The 19,638-nt window shown below is 38.5% G+C and overlaps 1 protein-coding gene across 9 annotated transcripts in view; it reads left to right on the top strand.

Annotated features, from left to right (window-relative positions):
• anchor (integral membrane protein GPR155 homolog anchor) overlaps window positions 1-19,638 on the top strand; it is a 131,614-nt gene that overhangs the window by 45,171 nt on the left and 66,805 nt on the right. For 3 of the 9 annotated variants that reach the window (XM_071663733.1, XM_071663725.1, XM_071663726.1), the window contains 4 exons: window positions 2,462-2,560; window positions 13,532-13,707; window positions 14,656-14,775; window positions 19,097-19,266. In XM_071663733.1, coding sequence (XP_071519834.1) covers window positions 2,462-2,560; window positions 13,532-13,707; window positions 14,656-14,775; window positions 19,097-19,266 — 565 coding nt within the window. Of the gene's footprint in view, window positions 1-2,461; window positions 2,561-6,526; window positions 6,661-6,775; window positions 7,011-7,349; window positions 7,371-9,616; window positions 9,665-12,578; window positions 13,034-13,531; window positions 13,708-14,655; window positions 14,776-19,096; window positions 19,267-19,638 lie in introns of those variants that run through there. The other 6 variants (XM_071663730.1, XM_071663732.1, XM_071663729.1 and 3 more) reach the window with 6 other exon arrangements.

Below are 19,638 nucleotides of genomic sequence, written 5' to 3'. Positions count from 1 at the left end.
CACGCCCACACACGCACATATACATACCTATATATTTCAACGTATAAATACACAGACATATACATGTATACATATGTACATATTCATACTTGCTGCCTTCATCCATTCCTATTGCCACCCCGCCATACATGAAATGGCGGGGGTTATGTGTGTGCGTTTCCCAGAGCAGCTTCTACAAGCAATTCATCCGCTCCATTTTAAACTGTGCTTCACCGCCTGCAGACCACGCAAAATAGAGGACTCATATCAGTCTCTAAACGGTTAGGAAATACGAGCTCTCAACACATGTACAATGAAACAAAGATCTTCCCATTACAGTCGCACCTCAATAAGCTTAACACTCATTTTCTATGTAACCACGAAACCCCCCCCCCCCCCCCCCTCCCACCCTAACTGCTCTATGACTAACCATCAACCCGCAAGTAGAAATGAATAGCCTCAAACTTCAGTAACCTGTACTCACACATCCCCGACCTCTTCAGATAGAACATTGATAAAACACACAGCTAATGATATGACGTGGCAGGCTCTTAGCAACCGATCCGAACGCCCCAACTCTTAAACTCCAACCTTTCGGACACACACACCACCCATCAGAAACCACACTCCCCAGACAAACACGAGTCACACTCCCCAGACAAACACGAGTCACACTCCCCAGACAAACACGAGTTACACTCCCCAGACAAACACGAGTTACACTCCCCAGACAAAGACGAGTCACACTCCCCAGACAAACACGAGTTAAACTCCCCAGACAAACACGAGTCACACTCCCCAGACAAAGACGAGTCACACTCCCCAGACAAACACGAGTTAAACTCCCCAGACAAACACGAGTCACACTCCCCTACTTGTGGTCTGGACATCAGCCATGACTTCAACACAGCTAAACACCGGTTCAGCATATACCAAGACTCTTCATGCCTGTGATGCAACTGCTATTGAGAAGACACCGAACACTTACTTCACAGTTACACTGCAATCCGTTCACGTAGACGCACATACATCGCGACACTTTATAACCTACAGTCCCGACAGGTGGACGTGGCCAGCTTCCTGAGAGCTGCAGGAGCCTCAGAAGGATAGAAGAAACTCTTGGGGGCGGTAAGGTAAGGTAGTGTTACCGGACTCTGCCTGCAGGAGGTTAAACCGCGAGTGAGGAGTCTACCTTCAGCGAGGCTGTGTCGTTATCAGTGAGTGGACGAAAAGAATTTGTACCATCTCCCCAAGGACCTTCTCGCTCCAAAGGAGGCCACCCTTTCCCTGCTTCTGTGTGGATTGTTTGTAGTCTCAAGGATGCAAGATACTCATAATAGGGATTCTTGGACTTAAGATAATAATCTTAACGAGTCATTATGGTCTCTCGTGGTTATCCGGGGGGGGGGGGGGGGGTGTCACAAGGACCCACGACCCACTCGCCTCCAGTATTATCACCACCCACACCCCCTTTGTCACCTCTGTTCTCAGAAAATGTCGGGAAAAATAATCATAAATAATGGTCTAGTTTGCCTGGGTTTGATATCTGTAAAAAGGACACGGATCCAGTGGAGTGACAAAATGAATTATTATGGCTCAGAGCCTGCAACATAAAGGAAGTCTGAGCAATATATCGAATATTAACCGTAATGTTTCCCTCCCTTCCCCCGCTCCTTTCCTTTTTTTTTTTTTCATGTGTGTGTGTGTGTGTGTGTGTGTGTCAGCACAGGTATTGTACAACGGTGGACGAGAAGCCATCATGATTACTACATACTATACTTCACTATATAGCTAGTCAACATCGTGTGGCAATGACTGACGGATGAAGAAAAATATATTTTTTGTTTTAATTGTTGGCTTTTCTCTCGTTAGCGATATATATATATATATATATATATATATATATATATATATATATATATATATATATATATATATATATATATATATATATATGTATATATATATATATATATATATATATATATATATATATATATATATATATATATATATATATATATATATATGGAAATTGGTAACTTACTTTTCCAGTTTTATGAAGAATAACGATCATGTGTCCAGGAATTAGATATAAACCCAAAAAGGAAACATTGTTGTCTGTCTTTCTCATGTAAACTCATGAGAAACCCCTCCACCAAGCCTCCACATTCCCGTGGATGCGGGAGAAGGTGTGGGGAACAGTGGGGGGGAAGGAAGGAGGGTGTCAAAGCATGAGACTTCCGCCTCTTTGAGGTCTGTGTTCCCTTCCTCACCACAACAAGAACAGACAAACCTCTGCCCATTGGTTAAGCGCTAATGACTGTACAGATAATTATCAATAAATATAACAATTTCCTCTTGACTTGAACCCCCATTGTTATGGCTTGTGGCGGGAGATATGATGGCTCCCCCTCACATTTATTTTGTTTAATCATTGAGTAATAATTTTTAGCCTAATTTTCCTGTCTTCCTCGGATAGGTATTCCACTATGGTGTGTTCGACCTTCCGCTGCCGTGCCGCATGCGGTTCTCCCCAGTGGCCAACCTGGAGACCAACCTTAACCTCCCCAGCTCCCAGGTCAGTACCATACCTAACCTAACCTCTAATGTTAAGCTCCCCAGCTTAACTTCTGACGTTACCCTCCCCAACTCCTGGGTCAGTACCTAACCTAACCTCTAATGCTAAGCTCCCCAGCTCCCAGGTCAATAGCGTACCTGACATAACTTCTAACATTAACCTCCCCAGCTCCCACGTCAGTACCATACCAGACCTAACTTCTAACATTAACCTCCCCAGCTCCCACGTTAGTACCAAACCTGACCTAACTTCTAACATTAACCTCCTCAGCTCCCACGTCAGTAGCATACCTGACCTACTCTTTATGTATACCAGGGACTAGTAATGGTAGAGCTGAGGTAACTAGTAATAGAACTGATACTGTCAAACGTACAACATATAACTACTACCAAACTAATGATAACCATTAGTTGAACTAGTAGAAACACTAGTAAAACTGTTAAAATAAGAACTAATGTAAACACTGGTAGAACTATGTTCAATGATATAACTAATATAACTCAATAGAACGTTTACAGTTAGTAGTTCAACTAATATAACCACTATTAGAATAATATAATCTGTATAAGACTTGGTATAACTATTAGTAGAGGTAGTATCATCATTATTAGAACAGATATAACTACAAGGATAACTAGTATAATTAGGAGCAAAACAAATATAACCAGGTTTGGATATCAGGATTTTACAGGTAATATTAATATGATTAGGGTGTAGCTAATGCAATAAGTTGTATAACGAGTAAGACTCCGTACTGTATCAGTAAATGTTAATGGTCATTCTAATTATACGAGGCAGCATATTCCCTGTCATATAATATAAGTCGTATGTCTGAAAGGATAGAGAGAAAAACTGTTAAACATGAGGATGATACAATGTTTGATCAGGTTCTCACATTCCTATTCTTCATTATATACATGTCTTGTGCCACATCAAGTGATAATGATTGTTTGTTCAGGAGTTATGGTTAGCATTTCGTATATTTCTACGCTGCATATATTTCTGTACTTTATACAGGCTTGTCGAACATGCATGTACGAATGAAAACTTGTGCATAGGATTCAAAATATTTAACGCTGGACTTACTCTTTTGTGATAACTCCTCTTTATACCTTCCGAAGCCTTAGTTAGAAGGTTAGATATCACTTGGCATTGTTTCCTCTGTGTGTAGTGTACGCAGGAAGATCTTGGTGGCCAGTTACAGCCCCAGAAAAGATAGATTATTCACTCTCGGGTTCAGCTTCTGCTGATGTTAGGTCTGCTTAATCACTGAGGTAGGCGACGCATCGCCTCCGCATATCTTTTAGGCCTAGGATGGAGAGCTGACTTGCCATATGGCTTTTTGAAGCTGAACAATTGCTCTGAAACAGCCTTCACTTGAGTGGGGGTAAATGAAACAATATTACTTGCGATTATACCAGACTTAAGATGACACATTGTAGGGGGGGGGGGGGGGAGCTCAAGGAAGTAAAGAATTCCCTCGTGGTAATAATGAAGGGAAAGGCAGACAGCGAACTGTCGCTCCTTTAAGTTTCCAATGCTCACATAACATCCATGGGACGTGGTGATCTATTGGCTGCACTGTTACATAACGAGAGGAAGAGGCATGTATGCAACCATCTACCAAGAGCAAAAGACTGAATCATACATGTAAGAGAGAGAGAGAGAGAGAGAGAGACTTCCTACAAGCCAGTATCTATGGCGAAATTTGGTCATGATGGCAGGGCAAGTGCATTGCGCTCTCTTCCGTGCATCTTCTTGAATAACACTGAGACACTATCCAACCGCCACGACTCAAACCAAGGACAATTGGGTATCAGCATTGGCCATATATCAAATTTTATTTCAACTATTTCTGTAGATATTCTTCGGATAGCTCTTATTTTTGTTGGTAATCACATTTCCCACTTCCTCGCTGGTCTCATATATGTCCTGGTCTGATTCCTTTTTGAAACGTTGAGCAATAGCTCCTGATTCGATGATTCAGGAACTTCCCGCCTGTTATGCTCTTAAACTCATACCATTCTTCTGATGAGTCAAAGGAAAGAGGTTCTAGTTGAGAGGTGAACAAGAATGCTATGATGAACCAACTGTCGACCAGACGTTTAAACAAATGGACTGCTGGTTTTATTGTTTTCCCAACCAGACGGCAATATTAGTATGATAAGATCTCAAAAAGATAAGGCGTTCCTACGTATATATGAATGTTCACGACGAATTTTTCTGCTAAGGCTTAATGTATGGTGCTCACTACGTGATGTGCTTGGTGAATGACATTCTGCCGCCGCTTATCTCCTGAATTGTAATTAAGTTGAAAATGTAATCGACATCAGCCATATATCAAATTTTCCTTAAGACGTGTCAGTAGACACCCCTCGGATATCTCAATAATTCTGTTGGTATATTGACAAGAGTCGAGGGGGTAAACAAAGAGAATCTTCAATGGTAATAACAAAGCTAATGGGAATTTCAGGTGTATAGAAACCCTAGATTTGACTAGATTAAGTCTGCTTCTCTCAGACATGATGATGTGTGGTGCGGATGGAAGTCGAAGTAAGGCGTGGAATAATGAATAAAGAAGTGTCATATACTAAGTGAATATGGGTCATTAACATAAAATGAAGATTGCTCGTCGAAAGATGATCACTTACAAAGAGAGGGAAGATAGCAAGAGACAGTATAGAACCTTTGAAGTACTTTTTTTTTTTTTAGGTATTTGCTCTGGTTCTGAGGAGGTTAGGTCGGCAAGGAACCCTTAACTTCTTGCCATCAAAGCTAAATGTTTCAGACCCGCCCCCCCTTCCCCGCCTTTTTTTTTTTTCTCGTGAACAACTGCCTTAGGTTGGGAAGGAAGAGAAGGAAAGGAAGGAAAACTGATTGTCAGTGGTGTAGTAACTGAGCTTAGCTTATGAGTCACAAGGTAGATAAACAGGGTCTGTAGGTAGGAGGACCACATCTCGAGTCATTACGGTGGTGTCAGTTATATTTGAGTTGTTTTATTCTTGTTTTATGTTGACTGGATATTCTATTAATAAATCTATTTATAGATTTACTCGTCATTGTGTAGGCTAGTATAAAGAAAATTGGCCAAGACCAAATAGTATGTAAGGCATGTTATAAATCTTACTTTAGTTTTAAAAATTTTCTGTAACTTATTTGACATATATTATTATTATTATTATTATTATTATTAGTATTAGTATTAGTATTAGTATTATTATTTTTAGAAAATTAATGTTTACAAGTGAATTTTGATTTCTACTATAACATGTTGCAAGTGGTGCACTTTGTGTGGTAATTGAATACTCAAATCAGGAATTTTGCCAGAAATATAATGGATTTATTTGCGGAATTGCTGAGACAATGATTGGTTTTACCATACATTCATTGTTCAGGTAAAATATACTTAACATTTCAGCTATTTTGCAAAAGATTCGTGAATGTAGGTATTTTATTTTGATGATTGATCATCTATGCAAAGTTGATTAAATATGGACTCTGTATTTGCATAAAGTTTTCAAAACGCTTTTCATGTTTATGATACAAAAGAAAGATGAATATGATTTACGGTCGACAACTGAATACGTATGCAACTAGGCAACCAATATTTTATGCAACACCATGACCATGTAAGGTGCCATATATAATGGCCAGCATTTTATGTTTGGTCTTCGTGATTATAGAAATATATATATTCACAGATTTATGAATATCACATATAAATATAGATGAACCAATATTATCTTCTCAAGAGTTTCATATGGATTACGAGATACATTCCTTCATCCGTTAATATAATCATTGGTGAACTAATGTTATGTATGACGCAATGTAATCAGTATGGAAAAAAACCAGTAGGTCTAAGAGATGTGGAGGATGTTGAATGATGTGTTAATGTGGTGTTAAGTAAGATGACATCAATTAAGTATGATTGAGATGAATAATTGGTTGTTGTGGTGGTACTGGGCAACCATGAGATCAGGGCCAGCCTGGTGTAGTACTACGTTACGGTGGGATGCTGGGGCCGGAGCTGCATCACCCAGCTGCTTAGTGCTCCATATATCGGGATATATATTCTACTGCCTGATGTTCCTCGTCCTGTAAGCATTCTGAGTGTTGATGATAACGTCCTCGAGGAGTGCGGGATGTTCCTCCATCTGAGCAAGGATGTTAAATGTGGGATGTGTGTGTGTGTGTGTGTATATGTGAGTGGGCAATGGGAAACTACCCATTACTCCTCGTGAACAACATTTCCCAGAATGGCATTGCATAAGTGGAACATCCGTACCACCTCCTACTGTTGTGGGTATGGCCAACCACATTGTGGTGTACGTATAGGTAGGAATACCTGGACCACATGATAACAGATAATGGACGTATAGTGGCATTTATGTGATTAGGACAACCATCAAGACTGCCTCACCTGCATCCCCAGCAGATCCATGTGACGGTGAGGGTAGCCCACCCTAGGGATGCTTTGGTTGGGATTAAAATCCCATGGGATTGATAGGAACAAGAATTTAACGGAATCGAAATGGGAAAGAGAAATGCTGGTACTATGGAGTAGTTCTTCCTGCAGGAATTACTGTGAAGACTGGTGAGGCAGGAGGCATTTTGTGTGTAGGACTGTTGTAGAACATACAAAAAGCCAATAACATATCCAAAAATATACCTAATATGACTTCCTGTGAAGTGCCACTTGTAGGAGGGATGGAGGTCATTTAGTTGTGCTGGTTTATTCTTTTCCTCATGAAAACAAATAATCTATAGAAGGAATTGAAATTTTTTGTGAGGGGAGAACGACATGCAGGTAAGGCTTTACCCTTCCCACATCTTCCAATCTTACGTGAATCTTTCACGTACCAATATCATAGTATGTACCAGTCTTATTTTTTGCAGAAAGTCACATATACACAAATCACTTATATAAGTAAACTCGCTGGAAAATTAAGCACAGAAGCTCCAAGCTTTTGACTCTATTTCAAGCTATTTTTAAGGATACCATCCTTGAAAATGGTTTGAAATACAGTTGAAAGCTTGGAGCTTTTTGTTTATTATTGTACTGAGTTTACTTTTGCTGGTATTATATAGTGTGAAACATAATTGTAGACTGTAAAAATGATTTTGTGAAAAGAACTTTTAATTCTGATTTTTCATTTTTACATAGTGGTGATTTACTAGTTTACTTCCATATTGCTCGTAACTTTGGACGCTGAACATTGTTGCTCTACAATGATTGTCATTTTCGCAGACAACAGAGTGCTATTTTTAGAGCATTGTTATTTTAAACAACATTAGGTAAGGCTTAGTAATTCATCACTTTAAATCTGTATCAAAGCTAATTAGCAAATTGCCTTGTATGATTTATTTTGATGACAAAACTTCCTGCAGAGCTTGGTTTGGAGACTATATTTTATTACTCTGTATTAAACAAGGCAACAGTAATATATCTGGGAAAACTTGGGTTTAATTAGAGATGCTAATACACTACTTAAAAAGTCATCAGAACCTATGAAGACCTTACCCTAACATCCTGAGCATTCACCTTTTATCTCTTTAAGTGTAACAAAGTCAGTTATATGATTTTCATCAATATTCATGATAGACTTGCTTTGTCCCTTGGTTAAAGAATAACTGTACCACAATAGTCCAGTCTGAGGTATGTTCCAATCCAGCCCCAGTCAGCTGTGACCTTAGTTTTAGTTATGTACTTAGCATTTGCTACCAGTGATAGCGAACAGCATAACCCAGCTTAGTATGTACCCATAAGCTCTACTAGCTATGATAGTTTATTTATAAGTAACTGAACTTACTTTTTGACATGAAGATCTAAAATCCATAAATATCTAAGGAAAAATACCATGATCGGAGTTAGATTGAATGTTCAGGATTTTTAGTGGAACAAAACAAAGAAAAGAAATGGATTTCCTTCTGTAACTCCTACCAGGCTTATTTCATATTTTAGTGAAAATCCACAAAACGAATGAAGCAAATGGATAGAGGTATACCTTGACATACACTGAATTGCTGGGAAATAGCCAGTAAATGAGTTTACTTGCATATCAGTATTCAGAAAGACAGCATTCTTCAAAATGATACCAGTAACCTGAGTTGTTTGTTGTGAACCAAGTATGTGGAAATGATATGTGAAAGCCTAAGGGTATGGGACCATATTTTTGTCTCCCCCCTAAAGAAATGAAAAAAATCACTTATGTAGTTTGATTAATTCAGGAGCTAATGTTAACACACTTAAGATCCTTTGATAAGATCCTTTTAAGACTCCATTAAAGGGGAGAAGTATTGATGTTTTATAACTAAGAAGGTATTTTGAAGTTTGATGAAAATCACTTCACTTTTGTTAGATTAACCGACATTTTTATATAAAAAAAAGTCTATCGTAGACCAAATTAACGTGGTAAATGTTAAGAATTGAAGCCCAGTAGATGGGTACTTATGTATTAATTTATTTTTGGCAAGTACATCTCATTACAAGTATAGGTTTGCTAATGTCTTTTTTTTAATGATTTATTGAACAGCAGTCAGTCAAGTGCTTTTGCATACTTCCTAAGCATGTATGGAGAGACATTTCTTTCAGAGTTACTCTGCTCCTTCCTTAACTTGCTATAGTCAGTCCATGCTTTCATATATTGTACCTATTCAATGCTGGATGGTTGCTCACCACTTTTATCTCCTTCTTAGTACATCTCTAAGATATTTCACTTTTTGGCATCTTATATTGAACCTGATCTCCATTCCATGTTCTTACCCTTTTGATACAGATTTCACAAAACCTCTCAACAATGACCCATATTTTGGCTGTTGCACTCCATTTTCCAGTTTATGTTCTCGAGAAATTCTGTAGGTCTCTGATTTCCACAATTTCATCTCCCTTGTGAATGTAATTTCTGTTGTAATTTTCTTCCTCATGAACCACATAATAAGAATCAGGCATTACAGGGTGACTTTCCATGGCATCAGTTGTCCTTGTTCCCCCTCCAGCACAGATACATGCTGACACAGGAAACTTTCCTGTAGACACTCGAGAAGCTGTCTCGATGAATTTCTCTCTCCATGGGAATCTTAATTCTCCTGGCCAGTTTCCAGGTAAATGAAGCTCCCTGTTATTAGAACTTTACAATCCCAGAGGAGTATGTGACTTGTTGCTTCTTTAACCAGCCTGATTGTTGCTTCATATATTTCAGAATATATGTTCAGGTTAATTACTGTTCTATGGAGGATTGTAAATTATCAGTACCACTGTCTTTCCTACTGTTCTTCTACCCATTATGTACTGTTTTAGCCGGCCATCCATCCAAATTTCTTGAATCTTATTGTTTTTCCTAATTAAGAAAGCCAGACTCGCTCTCCTTTGTCTTCTTTTTGCCTCCTTACTATCATGCATGCCTCTGGACATATTTGGTCAGATCATATCTATTTAAATGTTTGTGTGGTTGTCTCATCTCATGAACTTTCTTCAAAATCATACAACACCCACATCCTTTATTTTTGTCATTTACAGTTTCAGTACATAGCTTATTCCATCAGTTTCTCTGATGCTTCCCGAGTACTTCTTTTCCCAACTTCTCTGATGCTTTCAGAGTACTTCTTTACATCTTCCAGCATGTTGCTATGCTTACTTTCTTATTATGACCTCTGGTTGCTCCTTATTTGCATCTTTCAAAGCACTGTTTACTATGAACATCATCAGATTGGTCTAATCATCAGATTGGTTTAGTGTTGAAGGTTAAAATCAGATGTTCCCATAGCCTTCCTGTTTTCATTATCTTACTGTAACTCAACTTTAAACCTTCTTTATTAGTTCTTTGCACCTTTTTAAGTGTGGTTACCAAGATTGAGAAATACTCCAATTTTGGTGTTATACATTATAAGAAACTCATTTTGGATATGCAATTTCCTTATACATTACTTAAAAACAGTTTTGTAATGGCATAAACTGGTTGGGCGTTACCATATCCTCCACTTTTAACAAAAGCTAGGACTGTTGTAGAGATGCTGTAGTTATTTTTCTTGTGAGCAACTGTTTCATATCCTTAGGGGTCATATTTGCACAAGTATGGAAAGCTTCTTTTGTATCTAGGGTGGTTCATGCTCCACCTCTCAATTGATTTGAGTGAAATATAACGTTTAGTCTTGGTAATTTTTCTTGCATCACCTCGCTTCAACCTTTCTTTTCTGCATGCTGTAATATTGCTGTTCTCTCTCTCTCTCTCTCTCTCTCTCTCTCTCTCTCTCTCTCTCTCTCTCTCTCTCTCTCTCTCTCATGTTCAGGTATTATTTTGGCAGTTGTTCTCATGAGCTTTAGATGTATGGCACCCATTTGGCTGCTTCTCTGCTACTCCCCACATTTTCTGTTTGAAGACCAGCCACTCAAGAATAGGCTGTTATGATACCTACTTCTCGTGCACGGTTAAGCTGTGTAATTCTCTTCTTTCTTTTGTCTTTCCCCTCTTCAAGTAACCTTTCTTCCTTTAAGAGTCAGGTTTGCAAACACCTTGAGAGCCCTTATTAATTTCTACTTTTCTTCTTTTAAATTTTTCTTTCACCCAAGTTGGCCTTGATTGGGGCGTGTTTTTCCTTGGCCATGTTGGCCACTGTAAAAGAAAATCTTTTAAGTTCCTTTGCTTTTTGACATCCTTTATCAAAGTATTTGTCCTGCTTATCCTTTCCTTTACATTTGAGGCCAAAGTTACCCAAATTCCCATTCTTTCATTGTAAATTTAACTGAATCTCTCAATACTGTATCAAGCTTCCTGTCTGCTGAATTCCATATCCCAATCTGTGTTACCATAGACATTGTTGTGGTTTGCATAGTTTCTTCAGTTATATCTCCTCTTTGTCTTGTCTTACTTCTGCTCTTTTATCATCTTCATTTAACATGTAGCCATACTTAACATTACATGATCGCTTTTTCCAGTTGGTTTATCATATAATCTCAGTATTCATGTTGGTATACATAAAGATAAGTTGGTGTATACATAAAGATAAGATCTAGCACTGATTATACACAAAGATAAGATCTAGCAGTGATGGTGTATTGTCCCTTTCATCCTAGTTTAGCAATTGTGGTGTATTAGTCCCTTTCATCCATGTTTAGCAATTATGGTGTATTAGTCCCTTTCACCCAACTATGTTCACTGATGTGTTGGTATTGGAAATTCTCGTGTGCAGTCTTTTAATCTTGTATCCTCATGACTCCCTATCACCGAGAGAATCCAAATTCACCCAATTATTTTTTGTAATTGAACTTTCCATAATCAATAATTTCTCTTAAGAAGTGTGTGTGTTACTGCCTTGTGCACTTTTGTTTCTTCTCCTTCACTGTTATCATCTTGTATTTGTTATGGGTTGTTAACATTTCTCAGGAGGATTATCTAATACTAACTATGTGCACTTCTACAGTTCCTCTTCCCATTTTGTATTGTTTGAATTGGTCTGTTTCCTGAAACTTATGGATGTCTTATATTAAGAGGGCCAGTTTGTAAATACTTCTCATCTCTTCGTATCCCTTTCATTAACCTTCATATTTCACTTAAGGCCCAGCCTTGGTGTGGACTTTTGTCTTTGGCTGGAGCCTCCAACTTAAAAAGGCCTTCCCCTGTAATACCCTCTCTAACCCTTGTGGATCTGTGCAAGTACTTTAGTAAGTTTACTGAGTAAAAGAGTGAGTGGAGAAAATAGTGGTGGATACTGAGTAAAAGAGTGAGTGGAGAAAATAGTGGTAGATGGCAGCTGTTACCTGCTATATCATGGTGCAAGTGAAAGTTTATTTTGCTGAATAACCTTCAGAAGATTGGAAAGAGGTTCATTTTGGAATTTTTATTTTGATATATAACATTTCTTTATATAGTCTTTTATTACTGTGATTTCATGCTGATTTATTTGGTTTTCATATTCCAGTGTTTTATAGGTTTATACTCTTTTTCATTGCAGGTATTTTAAAACCAGGCAGAATGTGTTGTTGGCAACTTTAACAGTAGGAAATATGGGATAAGAAATTGCTCAGTGTGTGCCTGTGTTTCTTGGAGTGAACAAGTGATTGTTGCTGAAAGGGAATTCTTATTATTTGAATCTGTACAGTTGGAGCTAATATTCCATTTCAGTGTTTATTATCAGTGCCTTATGTTTCTGTGCCTTTTGGAAGCTCATGAAAATTTCAGTACAGATGGGTTGTATCAAATCCAGCGAGTTGGAGGATATTTCCTTAGCAAGATTAAGCCTTGAAGATGATAAGTGGATTCTGTTCAATTTGTTTAGAATGGCAGTGATATGTATATGTTTAAGGACCCAAAACAATACTTGACAAAGAAAAGAAGTGTTTTTTTTTTTCAAACTTAAAGTAACTCAACTATGAAAGGAAGATGAAGTATCTCAACTATGAAAGCAAGATGAAGTTATCAAAGAATTACATTCATACAGGGAAAATTATTTTATGGATTTCAGGTTTTTGTGTGGGTATGACAATTGATGATACTGATTCCATCCATTTCTTTGTTATATTTTTGCTGTTAATTGGTATATGATTTAATTTTTTAAGTCATTAGATTAGGTTTTCCATGACTGATTTTAGGGTGATCCAGTATGTAAGAGAATTAATTAACAGCATAACCAAATTAACTGCAGTTGTGCTCTCTTTCTTTCATTTTCCTTGATAGATGTATGGATATCAAATATTTCTTTTCCGTGATACAGCAACCTTTTAGATACATGAACAGTTAGCATTTTTCTCCCCAAGAAACATCTACATTTTCCAGTTTTTCTCCATATCTTTTCTGTAGACTTATGGACAACTAGAGTTGCTTTCCTGTGGTTTCATAACGTGGATATGTGGACAACTAGAAATGTTTCCTTGTAATTCTACCATATCTCTTCAGAAATAATCATACATCTCAGTACAGGCATAATGGGGGGCTATAATAATGTTACATTAATTCTGCTATATATCTTCTGCAGGCATATGGGCAGCTAGAATTCTTGAAGATGAACTTCAGTGAGGCTGGAGGAGAGGAGGGAGGGGTGGCTTCCAGCACTGCGACCTTTGAGGGAGACGATGATGTTAACCCCTCAGATGTGGCTTTCTCCAACCTCTATCCATCTGTCATTGAGTGCTTTACCATCATCCTTTGTGGGTAGGTATCTTATTTTTGTGGCTAGCAACATTGGTAGTGAAGATCATTATCCCTCCTATTCATACCCAGCTATATCAAATCATAGTAAAGTTTTGTGAGCAGTTTAGGGTTTCTGATAATACATTTACGTTTATCTGACTGTTTAGAATTATTGTTGCTCATGATTTTTATATTTTACCACAAAAATACGAATAATAACTTTGGATTGGAACATATGAGTTATACATTTGTCTGTCATGTATCTGTCATCATTACTCCTTGATGGGGTACATCAGGTTCATATGTCATATAAACTTGCTCAAACTCACCCTGTGTGTTAAAGTGAAAATGGACTTCCACACATAAAAGTGCTTTGTACTCAACTCTTTGTTAAGAAGACAAATTAAGCAATTCTGAAAATATTTCTTTTCATACCACGTACATGCAGAAGATATCCCTGCTCTTCACTTATTTCGCACACTGGCATCTTCTTCACCCTGGTATGCTCAGTAGTGTGTACATGCATACTTCCAACCTTACCTTTGTACAGAGGCACTCAATGATTCTGTCCAGTTGTATTGGCACCATCATGAGTTTCCATGAACACATATTATGTGCAAGCATTCTTATCACCACATCACCTCCATTCCTCAATTTTGTGCTGTAATTCCATCCACTATGAGGGATTTTTTCCATCTTTCACCTTCTTATGGGTGTCTTATCTGAGTCAAGTATATTGTTTACTCTTTTGGAATTTTTTCTCTCCCCAACTTTCCATTTCCTTGCAAGTTATTACACAACTATCAACAAAACTTTTCTAGTAAACCATCTTAGTGTAATCCTCTGGAAGAGGTTAATTGGGGTATTTCCCATTTGACACTTGTAATCACTGTATATGTTAGCACTGTATATGATAGAGTTGTCATTCCATATTTATTTTGAAATAACGCCCACATAATTTGTCCACAGATATCTGGCAGGGCGATGCAATCTCATCTCACAGACTGAGGCCAAGGGTCTTAACACGTTTGTTGGGACCTTCTCTCTTCCATCTTTGATTTTCATGTCAATGGCTCAGTTAGATTTCAGGTTAGTGTTATATCTGCAGTCCCTTCAAAACTGTTAGATTATGGTAATAAGTGATTTTGCTTGATAAGCACTGTGACTAACTTAAAAAATTTTATTGTGTTGTGTTGTGTTGCATTTATTTCATGGTCTTCTCTCTGGCTTCTCGCACAAATGAAGATATTTACCCAGATGGCTTTTAATCATATAGGTGTATGTTTATGGATGCTATTTTTCAATTTTTTTTCTACTGATTTGAACCAGCGATGCTTGTTGAGGGTGGGGGATCCTGAGAGGCGAATCAGTTGTTATTTGATAATTTCCCAGTGCTGGTGGCAGATATGAGTGAGAAGCTGCAGATGCTGGTACCTGAGTTTGAGAGATTGTGTGTAGGAAAGTTGAAAGTAAATGTGAATAAATGCAGGATTATTAGGTCTTGCACTGGAAAGAGGGAGGTCTGTTGGAATGTGACTTTGAATGGTGACTTTTCATTCATAGTGCAACCCCAAGCAGGTGGAGTCTTGTAATGCTGCATGCCCATCTTGATAGTATCCCACCTCCCTACCTAAACTACACAGTCGTCAAAAAGACACACTACCAGAAAGTGGGATGGCTGGCCTTTATATAATACTTGGAAACAAAGCTTCATAACTTCCTTTCAGGTGGTTTCCCTTTACTTTATCATGCAGTCTGACACTTCATGAATATCACTAACTAGGGCAGCTAAAACTAAATCTTAAAAGGACTTGGAAAGAGATATAACCCAAATTTCTCCCCCTAAGTCACACCACCCATATAATAATCGGATCTGATTTCTGTAATTCCTCTGATATTTTTTCAACATCTGAAAATACGTTCAAAGTTATGTAGCTTGGTTTTATGTTTGTCTGCATGAAACTATATATATTGAGTATATGGCTAGGGTGCTCACTACATTTAGTTGACTTTTATTGTGGCCTATCTTCATTATTTACTTTCCTTCAGGCTCATTATGTATGTATGTATATATTGCTGCACAACCTTATACGAGATTGGTTCTATTCACCCTGAATATATCAGGCTGACCTAAGTTTGTTTCATCTCTCACCTCTTATTGTACCACATTTCTGTAATGTTGATTAGGACTGTTTTGGTGTTCCCAGTGTGCTCATTGATATTTTATTTATTTATTATACTTTGTCGCTGTCTCCTGCGTTAGCGAGGTAGGGCAAGGAAATAGACAAAAGAATGGCCCAACCCACCCACATTACAAATGTATAAACATGCACGTCCACACACACGCACATACACATACCTATGCATTTCAAGGTATACATGTATATACATACAGACATATACATATATATGCATGTACATATTTTATCCCTGGGGATAGGGGATTAAGAATACTTCCCACGTATTCCCTGCGTGTCGTAGAAGGCGACTAAAAGGGGAGGGAGCGGGGGGCTGGAAATCCTCCCCTCTCGTTTTTTTTTTTTAATTTTCCAAAAGAAGGAACAGAGGGGGCCAGGTGAGGATATTCAGAAAAAGGCCCAGTCCTCTGTTCTTAACGCTACCTCGCTAATGCGGGAAATGGCGAATAGTTTGGAAAACAAAAAAAAATATTTTATACTTGCTGCCCTTATTCATTCCCGTTGCCACCCCGCCACACATGAAATGATAAACCCCTCCCCCCGCACGCACGCGAGGTAGCGCTAGGAAAAGACAACAAAGGCCACATTCGTTCACACTCAGTCTCTAGCTGTCATATATAATGTACCGAAACTGCAGCTCCCTTTCCACATCCAGGCCCAACAAAACTTTCCATGGTTTACCCCAGATGCTTCACATGCCCTGGTTCAATCCATTGACAGCACGTCAACCCCGGTATACCACATCGTTCTAATTCACTCTATTCCTTGCAAGCCTTTCACCCTCCTGCATGTTCAGGCCCCGATCACTCAAAATCTTTTTCATTCCATCATTCCACCTCCAATTTGGTCTCCCACTTCTCCTCGTTCCCTCCACCTCTGACACATATATCCTCTTTGTCAATCTTTCCTCACTCATTCTCTCCATGTGACCAAACCATTTCAAAACACCCCCTTCTGCTCTCTCAACCACACTCTTTTTATTACCACACATCTCTCTTACCCTTTCATTACTTAATCAAAACTCCTCACACCACATATTGTCCTCAAACATCTCATTTCCAACACATCCACCCTCTGTACAACCCTATCTGTAGCCCACACCTCACAGTCATATAACATTGTTGGAACCACTATTCCTTCAAACATACCCATTTTTGCTTTCTGAGATAATGTCCTCACCTTCCACACATTTTTCAAGGCTCCCAGAACTTTTGCCCCCTCCCCCACCCTGTGACTCACTTCCGCTTCCATGGTTCCATCCACTGCCAAATCCACTCGCAGATATCTAAAACACTTCACTTCCTCCAGTTTTTTGCCATTCAAACTTACCTTCCAATTGACTTGTCCCACAACCCTACTGTACTTAATAGCCTTGCTCTTATTCACATTTACTCTGAGCTTTCTTTTTTCACACGCTTTACCAAACTCAGTCACTAGCTTCTGCAGTTTCTCACTTAAATCAGCCACCAGCTCATTGATATTATTTACCGTAATTCTAAAGTTTTCACCAAAATTTGTATTTTCACAAATATTGTTTTCCAAGATGATGAGAGAACTTGGGAAGTGAGTCAGTTGTTGTTCGCTGATGATACAGCGCTGGTGGCTGATTCATGTGAGAAACTGCAGAAGCTGGTGACTGAGTTTGGTAAAGTGTGTGAAAGAAGAAAGTTAAGAGTAAATGTGAATAAGAGCAAGGTTATTAGGTACAGTAGGGTTGAGGGTCAAGTCAATTGGGAGGTAAGTTTGAATGGAGAAAAACTGGAGGAAGTAAAGTGTTTTAGATATTTGGGAGTGGATCTGGCAGCGGATGGAACCATGGAAGCAGAAGTGAATCATAGGGTGGGGGAGGTTGCGAAAATTCTGGGAGCCTTGAAGAATGTTTGGAAGTCGAGAACACTATCTCGGAAAGCAAAAATGGGTATGTTTGAAGGAATAGTGGTTCCAACAGTGTTGTATGGTTGTGAGGCGTGGGCTATGGATAGAGTTGTGCGGAGGAGGGTGGATAGGCTGGAAATGAGATGTTTGAGGACAATATGTGGTATGAGGTGGTTTGATCGAGTAAGTAATGTAATGGTAAGAGAGATGTGTGGAAATAAAAAGAGTGTGGTTGAGAGAGCAGAAGAGGGTGTTTTGAAATGGTTTGGTCACATGGAGAGAATGAGTGAGGAAAGATTGACCAAGAGGATATATGTGTCAGAGGTGGAAGGAATGAGGAGAAGAAGGAGACCAAACTGGAGGTGGAAAGATGGAGTGAAAAAGATTTTGAGTGATCGGAGCCTGTTCTGAACATGCAGGAGGGTGAAAGGCGTGCAAGGAATAGAGTGAATTGGAATGGTGTGGTATACCGGGGTCGACGTGCTGTCAATGGATTGAGCCAGGGCATGTGAAGCGTCTGGGGTAAACCATGGAAAGTTTTGTTGGGCCTGGATATGGAGAGGGAGCTGTGGTTTCGGTACATTATTACATGACAGCTAGAGACTGAGTGTGAACAAATGTGGCCTTTGTTGTCTTTTCCTAGCACTACCTCGCACACATGAGGTAGTTGTTATTCCATGTGTGGCGAGGTGGCGATGGGAATAAATAAGGGCAGACGGTATGAATTATGTACATGTGTATATATGAATATGTCTGTGTGTGTATATATATGTATACATTGAGATGTATAGTTATGTATATTTGCATGTGTGGATGTGTATGTATACACATGTGTATGTGGGTGGGGTGGGCCATTCTTTCGTCTGTTTCCTTGCGCTACCTCGCTAACGCGGGAGACAGCGACAAAGCAAAATAAATGATGAATAGATAATTGTTTTTCAAGAACTTGTTCATTTATTTGTCTTCCAAGAGAGAGAGAAAAAATGTGCATGATAATATCTTGATTGCACTGCAATTCAGTGTGAAATTGAAAAAAAGTTCAGAATGCATGTAGAAGCCAAGTTTTGACATGGTGTTATTTTCAATATTTTTCCACAAGGGGTCATTACAGTATCATTAACTGGAAAAGTTGCACATGTAAAAGTTGCTGTTCATACTTTGTGACAGACAACATTGAATTATTTTTATTGGTCTGAGGTGAAGTTAGGTGAGACTTTCTTTTCTAATTATCAATCATGGATATCTAGTTGTAGTCTTTGATTCATTCTATGTACATTATATTCTTGGTTAATTGTAAATTATATGACCCAGTTTCTGTCTTTTGCATATCTTTTCAGCTCTGTTAATTGGGTGTTCTTGCTGTCAATTTGCATCTCTAAAGCTACAGTGTTTTTCCTGGTGATTGTAGTGACGTTACTGGTGTACCGACCTGTAGATTATGGCAGAGCTGGTCTCTTTGCTATCTTTTGTACTCAGAGTAATGACTTTGCTCTTGGATACCCTATCAGTGAGTATTGTAGCCTCTTATTCACATGCATGACACATATGTAGGTGCATAAAGCATTGCTTTTATTATTCTCTCAGATGGAAGTCCTCTGAACTCGGAAAGTTAGATCTGTTGCAACACTGTAGAAGCAAGAAGCATATCTTAAGAGTGTGCAAATTAAATCCTCTTGTGCGATATCTATTCTTGCTCCCACATGCAGATATTGATAACATTAGGATTGAGAAATGTGAATTGATGTGAATAGGTGCATGTGCATGGAAGAGCAGTTTTCAACATGTAAAGGAAAAGATATAATAAAAAGTGAATCAGATTTTTGTGGAATTTTGGTTGTTCTCTAGCAGTAGGACTAGCTTTTTAGTCTTAATCATATGT

The sequence above is a fragment of the Panulirus ornatus genome, chromosome 7 (genome assembly GCF_036320965.1).
Source record: "Panulirus ornatus isolate Po-2019 chromosome 7, ASM3632096v1, whole genome shotgun sequence".
Lineage (NCBI taxonomy): Eukaryota > Metazoa > Arthropoda > Malacostraca > Decapoda > Palinuridae > Panulirus > Panulirus ornatus.
This window is presented reverse-complemented; position numbering and strand designations above follow the sequence as displayed.